Raw genomic sequence first — 15,243 nt, forward strand, 5'->3', positions numbered from 1 at the left:
AATGAAAAAAATCCCCAAATCAAAAACAATATAAAAACCAAACTATTAAAAAAAAAAAACAAACAAAAAACCAAAACCCAAACTATTGATTACTTACAGTGTGATCTGGGAAAACCATGTAACTTCTCTGAGTCTCAGCTTCTATTCATTATTAAGACTCTGATTACTTGTAAGGGCCCTTTAAACTCTACGGTTCTTAATCCATAATAATGAAAAAGTATTTTTCTAGGAATAACAAAGAAAGAGACACTTTTTTCCTGCTCTTTTGGCATAGTTCAGTTTGCCAAAACCTCCGTAGCTTTGCCTCCTTGACAATAAATGGAAACTAACATATCCCAAACAGATAGTCACGACCAGCTGGAAATGATTTGATGGCAGGAAAGTGTCTTATTTTTTTTAAACTGGGCATTGTATTATACCTGCGAGGCTAGTCTCCGCATGGCCTCCTCCTGCCGCCTGCGCATTTCTGGGGTTCCTGGGCAGCTTCCACTGGTAATAGATGAGTGGGCTGAAGGTGGCTGTGTTAATGGCAGCTCTCTGTTGGCATCCACATCTGGATTAGAAAAATGAGATGCTTTTATCAGATAATCATAAAACTGTGAACTAAATAAAGGGAGATTGGCTAAACTCCTTGTGCTCTACAACTGAGCAATTCCACCTCTGGATATAAAACCAAGAGAAATAAAAAACACACATGCACCAAAAATTCACATACAACTTGACAGAAACATGAATCTTAAGCTAAAAAGTAGAAACAACTAAAATGCTCATGAACTGATGAATAGATAAAACATGGTATACCTACATAATGGAGTAGTATTTGGCAATTAAAAAAAATGAAATAATAATACATGCTACAACATGGATGACCGCAGAAATATTATGTTAAGTGAAAGAAGCCAGACATACAAGGCCACAAATGTATGATAAATGGGTTTATATGATATTCCCAGTAAAAGAAGATCCAAAGACACAGAAAAAAGATTAATGGCTGCTTAGGGCTAAGGGGTGGGAAGGTACAGGGAAAACAGATTTGACTGTTGTTCGTTTTTTTTTTATTATTTATTTTCCTACTAGTTTATTTACAAAACTCAAACAAATTGTTTCCATTTCCCTCACCACCACCCCCACATCAAATTGTACAACCCAATGATTAATCCCCCTCCCCTGCACATCCACTCCTTCTGCTTCCTGCCTCTCCTACTCCTCCTGGATCCTTATCCTCATTCTACAATAATGGTTTTATACAATATTTATCCTTGTGGGACTGAGTTAGGCCACTCAGCATAATGCTCTCCAGTCCCTCACAGGCTAGGTAATAATTTATAAAGTTATTGCTCCTGCATGCTGCATAGTATTCCATTGTGTGAATGTACCATAGTTTCCATGTTCTTGTGATAGTGAATAATGCTGCTATGAACATTGGTGTTTTCAATTATTTTTTGTCAAACATTCTTCTAGGTCGTATAGCCCTGGTCTGTCCACTTACTGTACAGAGGTAACGCGTGGTTGCTATGAAGTTAAACACTGTGACACTGATGTGTCAAATGCAAGAATGGTTACCCATGGTGGACAGTGTTAGGTGGAGCTCCCCTATTGAAACAAGCTTGGAAGCAGGAGAGGCATCCACTTCCGAAATAGCTTGCCTCTGGAAACCCTATGAACCTAGAGAAAGGATGAAAGTTATACAAGTGTCCAGGTCTTTCACTAATAGGGTTGCTATGAGTCGCCTATGACTCAACAGCACTTTAACAACAACAACAATGAAATAGCTGGGTCATATGGAATTTCTATGCTCAGCTTTCTGAGGAAGCCCCAAACTGCCTTCCAGAATGGTTTTATCATTTTACAACCCCACCAACAATGTATAAGAGTTCCTTTCTCGCCACATCCTCTCCAACATCTATTACGTGTTGCCCTGTTAAACTTTGCTACTCTTATTGGAGTGAGATGGTACCTCATTGTGGTTTTGATTTGCATCTCTCTTAATGCCAGTGATTTGGAACATTTCTTCATGTGTCTGTTTGCCATTAGAATATCTTCCTCTGTGAAAATTCTTTCCATGTCTTTTGCCCATTTTGTAACTGGGTTATCAGTCTTTTTCTTGTGGAGGCCCAGGAGTATTCTGTAAACTTTTGTTATAAAATTCTTGTCTGAGATAGTATTACCCAATGTTTGTTCCCAGACTGTAGATTTTCTTTTCACCCTGTTGGAAAAAGTTTTTGATGTGCCCAGGGATTTAATCTTTAGAAGGTCCCATGCCATCAGTTTTAGCCTCTTTATAATGTTCATTTCTGGTTGTATTTGGCAGTCTTTTTATACCAAGGACTAGCTCTTCTAAGCTTGATCCCAGTTTGTCTCTTATGAATGTTATGATTTTGGGCTTTACCCCTAGGTCTCTGATCCACCTTGAGTTGATTTTTGTGTGTGGTGTGAGATGTGGAAGATTTGACTGCTAATGAATATGAGGTTTCTTTTAAAGGAGATGCTCTAAAATTAGATTGCGGTGATTGATTGTCATTATATTGTCTGCTATTCATTTCTTCCTGCCACCCTATTCCCCCCTTAGCTGAGATTTGATTTTGTGGGTAATTATTGTCTGAATACTGTTTTCTAGCTATTCTCTTTTGGAGATGTCCTCCTTTGTGTATGGGAGTCTTAATTTCTATTTGGTATTCAGAGAACAGCAGAAATAAAAGTTAATTGGTAGGCAGCAGTCACTATGCACATAAAAGGCCTGGCAAAACAGACTTCTGAAATGAGCAGAGTAGGGAGGGTAGGGGTTATTTACTTAACAGCTGTTTGGGACATGGCAGCTGTTGGCAAATGTCAAACTCAAAGAACAAACTACAAAGAGACTTTCAGTAACAGGAAAATACAGTCTTGTATTAGTTTCCCCAAACTACTGAACTGAGTATACTTGTGGTAATACAATAATGCCTGAATTACACAACAAGTCTATTTTCACAAAATGTTTCTCTTCTTTGTGTGTATGTTGGGGGTGGTGTTGGGGGGTAGGTGGCAGTGGTGATGGAGGGGACTGATGGGGGGAGTTAGGTTTGGAAAGGGTGTAGGTGGAAAGCAGGATGACAGGCTAGTGCCTGCCTTGACAGCTTTTCTGTACTTTCCTAGGGAAATGACAAGGAGGGGGTGGGCTGGGAGGTGAATGTCTGTGGGGGGAGGAGGAAGCCAGGCAGTGCAGTACTGCAGGCTCAACTGCTCACATCTTCCACAGCAGCAATGCTCAGTGTGGAGGAGGCAGAAGCAGAGAAGAAAAACAGTAGATGATGTAGAGATGAAAGCTGGGAGCTCCAGTACTTTTCAAGTTACTTCCATTTTTACTACATTACTGGTATCACTGACAAAGGTTAGAAGAACACAGTGGATTCCAAATAAACTCACTGAGTTGAAAATCAATTATACTTGAAAAAATTAAACTAGCTCTCTACATACAGATATAATTCTTATTAATGAACTAAATTCTACTGCTGCCAGTAACATTTTCAGCATCATTTCTCATAACGGCAGTTTTCTGACCCTAAATAGTTGGCATTAAATCAGTCACTTATTTTTCACCCTTTTAAAAAAATTAGCAGTTCTACTCACCAGAGATGAGTAGGGTACAACAATTTGAGCATCAACAGTGTAAAATAACAATTATTTTGCATTAGGTAACTAACTGTTGGTTCTAGAATTCTGACAAATATATAGCATATATTCTTTTTCTCATGATTCATTTTCAGGTTTTAAAAATTAACTACCTAACGTGATAGATACTCATCTCATGAATAGGGAATGTCCCAGTGCTTTTGAAATTTCTCAGTAGATAGAAGGCAATGGGCTCAAGAGAACAATGTAATCAACTATTTTGAAAGAATTTCTGCTTCGGGAGTGTAAAGACTGTTTTCTATTAATTCTCTCTTTCAGACCCCCTTAGGGGATTCCCAGGTACCTTTGCTTTCTGAGAAAGCAGTCTTCTTGCCCTTGGGGTTTATCCTCTGTCATGCATGATTCTACCATTCTGTTATCTGCAACAGTGATATACAGAGAAATCGGAGACTATTGGCTAGCTGGTTTTCTTTCTGACACACTCATATAGCTAACCTCTTAGACTACTCAGATAAGTAGTTTGGTTTAATAGATTTGTAATACTTCAAAAGAAATTGCTGGAATAGGTATGGCACGTTCCTTTTAACCATGGCAATACGATTTTAGAATTACAGATTTTAAACAAAGGTATAAATTTAAATATCAACTAGTCTAACTTTTTACCTTCTAGACGAGCAAAGTGAGATCTAAAAAATTAAATTTCTGAAGGCTATATAGTCAATTTGATTATTGGAGTTGAAACACTGAGTTCCTGACTTTCAGAATACTATGCCATCTATCTCTGAAGGGTTTAATTTTAAAATAAAACATATCACTTTTAGGAGAACAATCATTCCATCTCAATTTTTACTATACCATAGTAAATAAGGACTCTGTGGTTAACCAATTTTCTTCCAGAAAGTAAGAAAACTAGTTCTTATTTCATCCATCCAGTTCTTACTGACATCCATATTTAGGAGAGGTAATTTACCTACCTAATGCATGAGACAACTACTTAATTTCAACAAAAAAGACAAGAGGCTGAATGGTATTCAGTAACTGTCTATTACGTTTCTAGCACTGGTTTGAAATTGTAACCATTAAGGTCTCAAATAAGCAACCACAACAAAACAACAACAACAGTAGGTGTGGCCTGAAAATCTGTGGTTAGAGAGGTCACTGATTTGGACTAAGAGAGCAGTAGTTTTCTTTTTACTTTGCTTCTATCTCACTGAAATCAGGTGACCTTTTTCTCCATATACAAAGAATAGTGGAAAAACTAAACATTGTGACACTGATGTGCCATATGCGATAATGGTTACCCATGGTGGACAGTGTTTGGTGGAGCTTCCCGATTAAAACAAGCTTGGAAGCAGGAGTGGCGTCCACTTCCGAAATGGCTTGCCTCCGGAACCTCTAGGAACAGTGCTCAGGTCTTTCATTTATAGGGTTGCTATGAGTCGTCTACAACTCACAGCAATTAACAACGACAACACAGAAAGCGCTACGTTGGCCTAATATACAGAAAGTTATGCTACCAAGCCCAAGGTGGGTGATTTTAATCTGCAGCCCTTAGGCCAGGTTTAAATTGTTTTTGGTCAAATATTCTTCTAAGTGTTATAGCACTGGTCTGTGCATTGCTGTACAGAGGTAACGCATGGTTGCTGTGATGTTGTGATGCTGGACACTGTGTCACTGATATGCCAAATGCAACAATGGTTACCCATGGTGGACAGTGTTTGGTGGAGCTTCCTGATTAAAACAAGCTTGGAAGCAGGAGTGGCATCCACTTCTCAAATAGCTTGCCTCAGGAAACTCTAGGAACAGTGCTCAGGTCTTTCGTTCATAGGGTTGCTATGAGTCGTCTATGACTTGATAGCACTTAACAACATACACAAGTATTTTCCACCAATCAGTAGAATAGCATAGCAAAATACCTGTAAGAATGGCCTCAAATCAGACTACTTGGGCTTGAATTGTACTTTCACATTTACTGGGTGTGAGACTGGGAATGCTGACTAACACTTTACATGTAAAATACTGATAAAATGAACTACCTCCCTGAGTTACAATGTAGACTGGATTACCTAATGTTTTTAGAGTACTTAAGAGCATATGTGGCATCTAGTAAACACTAGATGAGAGGTTTTTTTAAAAAAGTAAACACTATACTAGTGTTTAGATCAATAAGCTGTGCCCTGCTAGAGATGAAAAAGCATGAATACAGAGGACAGCACCTTTTCACAAGAATGCAGGAGAAATCTTCCAAGGACACAGCTGAAGCTCAAACCCAAGCAGTGCAACACTGACATCAACAGCAAAGGAAATGAAGGCCTCAAACAGATCGGATAGTGCTGGCATGTAGGAAGAAGAAATGGGCACAGGAAGAGCAAAAGCTGACAGTGATGGATGTAAATGGATCCACAAGCAGTTGCTGTAGTCATTATCTAAAGGGCAGGCTAGTTGTACAGTCAGAAGAGAAGAGTCATAATTTTTTTTTCTCCCCAAGAAAAAGGTTTGTGGGTTTTTTTCCTCAGTCACACTTAACTGACTGCTGGCTATTTGGATTAAATGTAAACAAAAGACTGTACTCTTTCTTTCAACTCTGAATTAATGGTACTCACATGCAAGTCAGATTTGGCACACCAAGAAATAAAAGAACATGTTATCTAATATAAATGTTAGAAAACATTTTCCATCAATGAAAGAGAGATGTCTTGGAATACGCACGTTTGGGAGAAGCATGCGGGCTGTCGGAGGCGATCTGTCTCATTCGTGTGCCGTGGCAGCTAAGGGCCACAAGTCTGGAGATGATGGCAGTTTTGCCAAATCCGATATTTCCCACAATCACTACTCCTTGGTTCACACTGGCATTTGAACTTTGCAGTTGAGCATCAATTTCATGGAAAACCCAGTCCCGGCCAACAAATACAGACTCGGTAGTGATGCTGGGCACTTCAAAGAGCAGAGGCTTCAGGGAGATATCTGGAGGCCTATAGGGTGCAAAGTGAACTGAAAGGAAAAGTAGAAGAAAAAGAACTCAGGCCCAAATGTCAACGTTACAGAGAAAAAACAAAGAACAAACAAAATCCTCTCCAAACAGAGTTGTAGTTTAAGAGACTTTTTCAGTTTTCGTTTAATGGTATTTAGTTTATTAAAAAAAACAACAACCAACAAACCAAACCCAAACAAACCCTCTGTAATTAACAAGCTATGGAAATTAATGGCAATTAATGTCATAATCCAAAAAATGCTTATGAATGATTATACGAAAAACCAATATAATTTTTAAAACTTCACTCAAAAGAAAAAGAAACAAAACAATAAAAAATAACAACAAAAATATCAGGAAATTAAAATCAAACTCAATCTCAAATCTCTAAAGTTTGGTTCTGCTCAGAGAACCAATGCCAGATAAGACAGAGCCATTTAATATTCTAATTGGTAGAATGGAAACACTGTTAACCAGTAACAATTTACTAAAACAAAGGGAGCTCTGGTGGCCTAATGGCAAGACACTGCACTGCAATTACAGAGGTACGTGGTTAAAATCCACCAGATGCTCTGCTGGAGAAGGAGGGGGCAATCTCCTCCTGTGCCAGTCAGATCTGATTTGACGGTACACGTAAAAAATAATACAATAAAAACGAAAAAAAAAAATTTACTAAAACAGTCAGAACACTGAGGTGGTATTTAAATGGTCAAATAATAGAGACAGCCCAGGCAACAGCAATCTGTGGGTGCAGGAGGAGTGAAGAAGCACCAGGTCTCTTCTTAGATTTTTGAGAAACTTTTAATTGTTAGACTATAGGGAGATGAAGTAAAATAGTTCCTGTCAGAGAGACTGTGTGGTGGCAGGGCAGGCAGATAATTTACAACCGCACGCCTTTACTAAGCACTAAGAATGCATTTCATTATTTTAACAACCAATATACACTGTAAGGCTGGTTGAACATCAGTTCTGGAGAGAGCAATACTATGTAAATTGGTTTGGATTTTTTTATCAAAAATAATATTCCTCTACGTTCACGGTAACATTTTTTTAATCTAGTAGGTGTATTATTTGGGTAGATAAAGCCCCTAAAAGGCTAAATGCTTTAAAGATCTCCAACATGTTATACAGTTAAGGAAACAAGAACCAAAATTTTAAAAAATGTCACTTGTCCTTTGCACCTTTACTACTTGTTCTCATGTCAATTAAAAAAAACACACACAAAACACAATCAAAAAACCCAACACCAAAAACAAACCACCAACCCACACAAGATTTTTGGCTTTTCCACACATCATAAGGATGAACTGCTATAGCTTTGCTCAATATTTGTTTATATGCATTTGTGATTATTGGATGCACCAACGGCAATTGGTTAATGCTCTAAATGGTTAGCCAAAAGGCTGGGAGTTTGAATTCCATCAGAGGTGCAGTAGAAGAAAGACCCTTGCCAATCTCAGTTAACTTATTTTTTCCTAGTAATTCTGAGTCTACACCAGGACAATCCTCACAGCTGTTGAGTCAGAATCCACTCACAGCTGACCCTCCAGCATGCTTTCAGAAGCTAGAAATTGAATGAGAGGATACTGTCCATCTTTCTCTCTTGGTACCTCTGGTGGTTAAAAACTTTTCCTCTCAAATAGTTAACAAAACTGCCCCAATGACAATTTGAGTTTTTACTAATCTGAAATACTTGTTTTAATTATATATTAAGTCTGCTACTAAGTTAACTAGTTTCCCCCACTTTCTGGTAAGTTAATTTCTATGCCAGTATTATTTTAGTTGGTGTCATTATTATATTATATGGCTATAAGGATTCCATCAAAAGGAGTCTAGTTAAAACATTAGATAGCTAATGAAAAGGTTAGTGGTTTGAATCCACAGTTGCTTTGTGGGATAAAGATGTTGTGGTCTACTTCTGTAGAGATTTATAGCCTTAGAATGCCCACTGGGCAGTTATACTATCCCACAGGGTCTCTGTGAGTGTAAACTGACTTAATGGCAGTAGGGTAGGTCTTTTCTTTGGAAGTTTAGTATCTCATTATTAGTTTTTCAAGAACTCACTACTGTCAAGTTGGTAGGGTTTCTGAGGCTGTCAATCCTTGGAAGAGGTGAATGCTCGTCCTTCTCCTAAGTAGCAGCAGGTGGATTCCAACCACCAGAGGCACTTGACTTTCGGCTCAGCAGTGTAACTTGCCATGGATTATGTTATCACAGTTTACCAAGCTATTTAGTCAATAAATTTTTGAAAAATATTATGTCAACACCAGTTTTCAGAGCTAGTTTGAAACTGACCATTAAAAATCCTGTCTACTCAGGAGTTCAGAATGAAGGCGGCACAGCGGAGTGGACTTGGGGGGAGCGATTGTCTAACAATGAAAAAATTTTTCTTTTACTTTTCCAAGAGAAAAGCAAACTGGAGGGAGGGGTGAGTAGGGAGAAAAGTGCAACAAAGAATGAATTGAAATCCAAAGTCTTTGTAAACTTTCACTAAATAAAAAAAAAAAAAAGAAAGAAATCCTGTCTACTCCATTTACTCAGTTTACATTAAAGTTTTGATGGTTAGTTGTGAATACTCCATTTACACATTTTTAAAGAGTGAATTCCTTAATATTTTCATAAATCACAAATAGATATTTAATTTTAGCAGATACACACCATATATTTGGAAGTAATGATTTTATTGCTGCATTTCAAAAATCAGGATAATTCACATTATCTTTGAATAAGTTTTTGTTTATTGGCTTGTATCCTTAACTATTACTTGTGTCATTGTAAATTTGTCCAATTTTTTTTAAAAAAAACCCAAATAGCAATATTTAGCAAATGCTACTCAGACTTCAAAAATCCTATTTCTAGGCATTCAGTTTAATGATTCAAAATATCTCTTTTTCTCTCTGCAGCATGCATGGTTTGTTGTTGTATACTGTCAAGTTCAAACCAACCCGCACACAGCTGACCCTCCAGAGGGTTTTCAGAGGCAGTTAATTTTGCGGAAGGAGATTGCCCATCCTTCTCCTGTGGAGCAGCTGGTGGCCTCAAACCATGGGCCTTCAGGATTGCAGCGCAGTTTCTTGCCACTAAGCCACCAGAGCAATGTATTCTGGTATACCAACCAAAGATTATGTAGTCATTTCACAAAAATGAATCATTAAAGATTGTACAAAATCATGAAAATGTAGAAATATACGATTTTTCGGTGTCACCAAGCAGACTACAACCAATACTGACCCTAAAAACAGACAAATCCTTGTCCTCTCCTACATCCTCACAATCTCTGCCACGCTCAAGCCCACTGTGTCAACGTGACGATCCACTTAATTGAGCATCTTCTTCTCTTTAGCTCTTTATCTCTACTTTGCCCAGCATGGTATGTTTTCCCTGGACTGGCCCCTCCTGACCACCTGTCCAAAGTATGTAAGACGAGGTTTTGCCATGCTTGCCTCTAAGAAGCACCTTGCTAGTACTTCCTCTAAGATAGCTCTTTTTCAACCAGTCTCAGTGAGATGGTGGTGGTGGTGGTGTGTGTCACTGAGTCAGACGGATCCATAGTTGACACTCTGTTGGGTTTTCTGAGACAATTAATCACATGGGAGGAGACTGCTCAAGTTTCTCCTGAGGAGCAGCTGGTGGATTTGAACTATGATTGCAGGAGTAGGTTAAGTCCTAGGAGTGCTTCCCAGGATATACTGCTCAGTGAAAAGGCCCAGGAAAGTAGTAAGGTCCCAAAAGTGCAGCCCCTAAGCTTTAGTTTGTGCTTACAACCACGTACCTGTTGTTACAGGGTTTGTAGCACAGCTTCTTACCATTGTTGTTGTTGTTAGGTAGCATTGAGTCGAGTACAACTCATAGCAACCTTATGAACTAAAGATCTAAACCTAGTCCTGTCCTTTGCCATCCTAACACTTCCTGAGACAGAGGAGCCCACTGCAGCAATCACTGTATCAATCCACCTGGTTGAGAGTCTTCCTCTCCTTTGCCGACCCTCCACTCTTCCCAGTATCATGTTCATCTCTAAGGAACAGCTTCTCCTAGCAATATGTCCAAAGTATGTGAGGTGAAGCCTTATCATTCTTGCCTTCAAAAAGCACTCTGGCTGCACTCTCTCCAAGACATTATCTATTCATTCTTTTGGCAGTCCCTGCAATGTTCAGTGTTTCTCTCTAACACCACTGATCAAAGGCATCAATTCTTTTTCTGTCATCCTTATTCACTGTCCAGGTCTTGAATGCATAGCTAGTAATCAGAAAGACTACGGCCTGAACCAGACACATCTTAGTCCTCAAACTGACATCACTACTCCTCTATAATTTGAAAAGATCCCTAACTGCAGATTTTCCCAGTGAAATTTATCTCCTTATTTCCTGACTGCTCATACCAAGGGTGTTAACTGTGGATCCAAACAAGTTGTATCCACACACATACAAGAATGACCTGTATATGCTCCTATATCTAGTGCCAGAGGAATAAATTGAGAATTTTTACCAAATTTTGCAGTCTGAGATTAACCAAACATGCAATCAGAATGTGTTAATGATAACTGGTGACTGGAATTCAAAAGTAGGAAATAGTAAAGAAGGAATGCTGTTGTTGCTAAGTGCCGTCGAGGCGTAGATGACTCCTAGTGACCCTATGAAATAAAGACCTAGATATTTGTATAATTTTCATTGTTTTGCTAAGTTCATAGTTTCTGGAGGCAAGCTATTTTGGAAGTAGATGCCACTCCTTCTTCCAAGCCCATTTAATCTGGGAGCTCCATCAAACACTGTCCACCATGGATAGCCATTATTGTATTTGTCACTTCAGTGTCACAGTGTTTAGCATCATGGCAACTATGAGTTACCTCTGTACAGCCACCTGACAAACCAGTGTTATACCACTTAAAAGAATGTCTGACCAAAAACAATTAAAACCAGGCCTGAGGGCCACAGATTACTATTACTCACCTTTGTCTTGGTAGCATAACTTTCTACACACTAGGCCAGCAGAGCTCTCTTTGACTCACAGCAATTCTATGAACAACAGATCTAACCCTTGCCCTATCACCACAATCTGAGACATGCTTGAGCCCATGTTACAATCACCCTATCAATCCATAGCAATAGTAGTTGGAAAATATGGGCTTCATGATAGAAATGAGGCTGGAAATAGAATGATTGTTGTATTTACAATGATTTATTCATTGTGAATGCTTTTTCTAAAAGACACAAAGTATGACTCTATATGTGGATTTTACCTGATGGGATGCATTACAAATAAAATTGACTACATTTGTATTTGACTACATTTGTGGAAGAAATCACTGGAGAAGCTCACTATCAGCAGTCAAAACCAGGCTAGGGGCAGGCTATGGGTCAGATCATAAATTACTCATGTGCAAGTTCAAACTGAGGCCAAAGAAAATGAAAATAAGTTCACAGGAACCAAGAAACAATCTTGAATCAATTTCACTGGAATTTCATGATCATTTTCAGAACAGGTTTGAGGCATTGAACACCAATGATAATAGACCAGATGAGTTGTGGGATGATATAAAGGATATCATCCATGAAGAAGGCAAAAGGTCATTACAAAGCAAAGGAGAAAGGGGGGGGGGAAATAAGCCTATAGTTTGGCTTTTACTTACCATTAGGAGCTACTAAAATGTGGGAACTGCACTGCTGGGAACCTATGCTTTCCTAGGCCTTTATCTGCACAGGCAGGAATAGCTCTTTCCAAACCAGCTGCTGCAGGAGAGGGGATAGGCTTGCATGGCTATTAGGAACTAACTTTGACTCTGTTCCAAACAGGAGAGGGGACAGATATGTGGTTGTTAACACCACAGCTTGGGAGCTACACTTTTGGGATCTTGATTCTTCCATGGGTGTTTTCACTAAGCAATATATCCTGGACAGCACTTAGAACTTTGCTTACCCCTAGGGGGAACCCTTTCCCCTCCCCCCCAATCAAACTACAGGACAGGGCAAAGAAGCAGGCAGAGAGATTACAGCTGGGCAAAGGGAGAGATCTCAGCTTCCTGTAGCTTAAAGGCCAACTGGATGAGGAGCTTGTCAAAGGATACAGAGAAGAGAGCCAGTTATAGATGACCTGCAGGGAAGACTGTCACTGGGAAACTGACTTGGTAGCAACAATTTAAAGTCTGCAACTTATCAACAGCATCATAAAGATAAGTAACTGTCAACAGCTTAAACAGACAAAACAGAAACTGCCTCACATATATCATGTAGAACTTCACATAATGATAAGGAAATAGCAGGCAACTTCAAACATTGTGGGAAAAAACCAAAACAAGCTAGCTGCTAATAAAAAGACCAGACTGCAAACACAATGAATGTTCTAGAGACAGGGAGAGAGAAGAAATGCAATGACATGGACTTAGATGAACCGCTAATGAAGAAGTTACAAATGATAGAATAAAAGAAGTCCACAGGTAGGTACAAGAATAAAAAAAGTATCACAAGACAGAGGAGGTATAACCAACACAGTACTAGAAACAACAGCAATTCATGAATATGCAACACAGAATATCAAGATCAAAATGGCAGAATTTTTCAACATGCTGGAGGGACAAAACAAAACAAAGCCCCCCCCCCAAAAAAAAAAGTACCACCAAAAACCCAGTAACAATATATATTGTGAACGAACTCAGTTTCATAAAGACAAATACTATCTAAGATCATTATTTTAGAAACAGAGAACATGTATGAGGATCCAAGGAAGGGAGGGTGGGAGCAGAGGGGTGAGGATGGACGGGGGTAAATCACAGGGTCATACAATTTGCTAGGTGGAGGGTGGGGAGGTAAAATAAATGAGAAAGATCTGGTGGAGATCTGGAAATACAGGGATTAATTTTACAAAGCATAATGAATGGGAATGATTGATTGAAACATAACGTGAATGAAGGATAGTGTGAAATACAATGTATTATTATAAGCTTTGTAAGCAAAATGATAGAAAGTAAGTTTTTTTAAAAACTCAAAAACCTGGCCTGTTAATTATCACACTGAATGTGAATGTTAATTATCACACTGAATGTGAATGGCTTAAATATACTGACAAAAAGAGTAGCAGAATCGATAAAAAATCTCCCAAAGCCTATCAATATGTTGCATACAAGAGAAACATTTACGAAACAAGGAAAAAGACTAAAAATCAAAGAGTGAAAAGGAAAAAAATACCAGCAAATGGCATTTCTAAGAAAGCAGGAGTGGCAATACTAATCTCTGGTAAAGTATACTTCAGAATGAAAACGACCATAAAATATAAGGAAGGACACGATAAAATGATTAAAGTCTCAACAGATCAAGAAGACATAATCTTGGTTAATATCTATGCACCAAATGTCAGACTTGCAAAATATGTAAGATGATGGTTAAAAGAGTTTTCAGAAAGGAATAGACGGCACCACAATAACAGCAAGAGACTTTAACACACCACTGTCAAAAAAGGACAGGTCCATTAGAAAGAAACTCAGGAAAGATACTAAACAACTAACCTATACAATTAGCCAACTTGACTTTGTGGATGTATTCAGGGTACTTTACCCAATCGAAACTCAATTTATGGTCTTCTCAAGTACACATGACACATTCTTCAGAACTGATCATAAATATTATGACACAAAGCAAGCCCCAACAAACTAAAAAACAATGAAATAATACAAAGGATCTTCTCAGTTCACAATGTCATTAAGCTGGAAATTAACAACAAGAGGGTAAGGAATAAAAGCTAAATAACACCCTACTTGAGTAGTACTGGCTTATAGAAGAAAAAGGGAAGGAAAAAAATTATTTAAAACAATTGAAAATGAAAACACAACAGATTGAAAAAAATCACACAACTTCTGTGATACAACCAAGACTGTCTTCTGGGGGCAACTTAAAGCAACAGGCAAATATATAAATTACTTTACACCTCCAGAAAATAGAAAAAGAATAATAAGCTAAAACCACAAATTCAAGAAGAAAGGAAATTATAAAGACAAGGGCTGAAATCAATGGGACAGAAAACTGAAAAAATAAACTGAAACTGACAAGGCCAGGAGTTGGTTCTTCGAAGGGTCAATAAAATAGACAAACCATTGGCAAACTTAAAAAAAAAAAAAAAGAGAGTGAGAAAAGTCTCCTTGCCTATAAGAAGCAACCTGGCTTCACCCTGTCTAGGACAAACCTGTTTGTTTGCTTGGCAGTTTATGATATATTCAACACTCTCTGCTCAAAGACATCAAATCTCCTATCATCCCTAATCACTGTCCAGCTGTCTGATGCACAGCAAGCAATTATGAAGACTTTGGCCTGGATCAGGTGCACCTTAGTCTCCAGACTGACGTTGTTGCTCTCCAGTTCTCTGGAGAGGTCCCTGACAGCTGACTTTCCCAATGCAATTTGTCACTTGATTTCCTGGCTGCTAGTACCAAGAGTGTTGATTGTGGAACTAAGCAAACTAAAGCTGTTAACAATCTCAATCTCTTCACCATCTATCATAGGCCCAGTGGTGAGACTGTTTTTTTTCTTGTTGTTGAGGATCAATACATTTTGAAGGCTGCAGTCCTTGATTTGCTGCAGCAAGAGCTTCAGGTCCTCCTCAGTTTCAGCAAGCAGGGTTGTGTCATCTACATAACGCAAGTTGTTGATGAGTCTTCCTCAAATCTTAATGCGACATTC

At 38.6% G+C, this 15,243-nt stretch overlaps 1 protein-coding gene across 1 annotated transcript in view; it reads right to left on the bottom strand.

The window, feature by feature from the left end:
• Positions 1-15,243, bottom strand: part of TANC2 (tetratricopeptide repeat, ankyrin repeat and coiled-coil containing 2) — a 380,809-nt gene that overhangs the window by 101,478 nt on the left and 264,088 nt on the right. Inside the window, exons 8-9 of the mRNA XM_006897797.1 lie at positions 6,319-6,600; positions 420-553 (exon numbers count right to left, since the gene is read on the bottom strand). Of these exons, the coding sequence (XP_006897859.1) occupies positions 420-553; positions 6,319-6,600 (416 nt within the window). The remainder of the gene's footprint in view (positions 1-419; positions 554-6,318; positions 6,601-15,243) is intronic.

Source organism: Elephantulus edwardii, unplaced genomic scaffold (genome assembly GCF_000299155.1).
Source record: "Elephantulus edwardii isolate Elephantulus edwardi_28Jun2011 unplaced genomic scaffold, EleEdw1.0 scaffold00216, whole genome shotgun sequence".
Taxonomy (NCBI): Eukaryota; Metazoa; Chordata; class Mammalia; order Macroscelidea; family Macroscelididae; genus Elephantulus; species Elephantulus edwardii.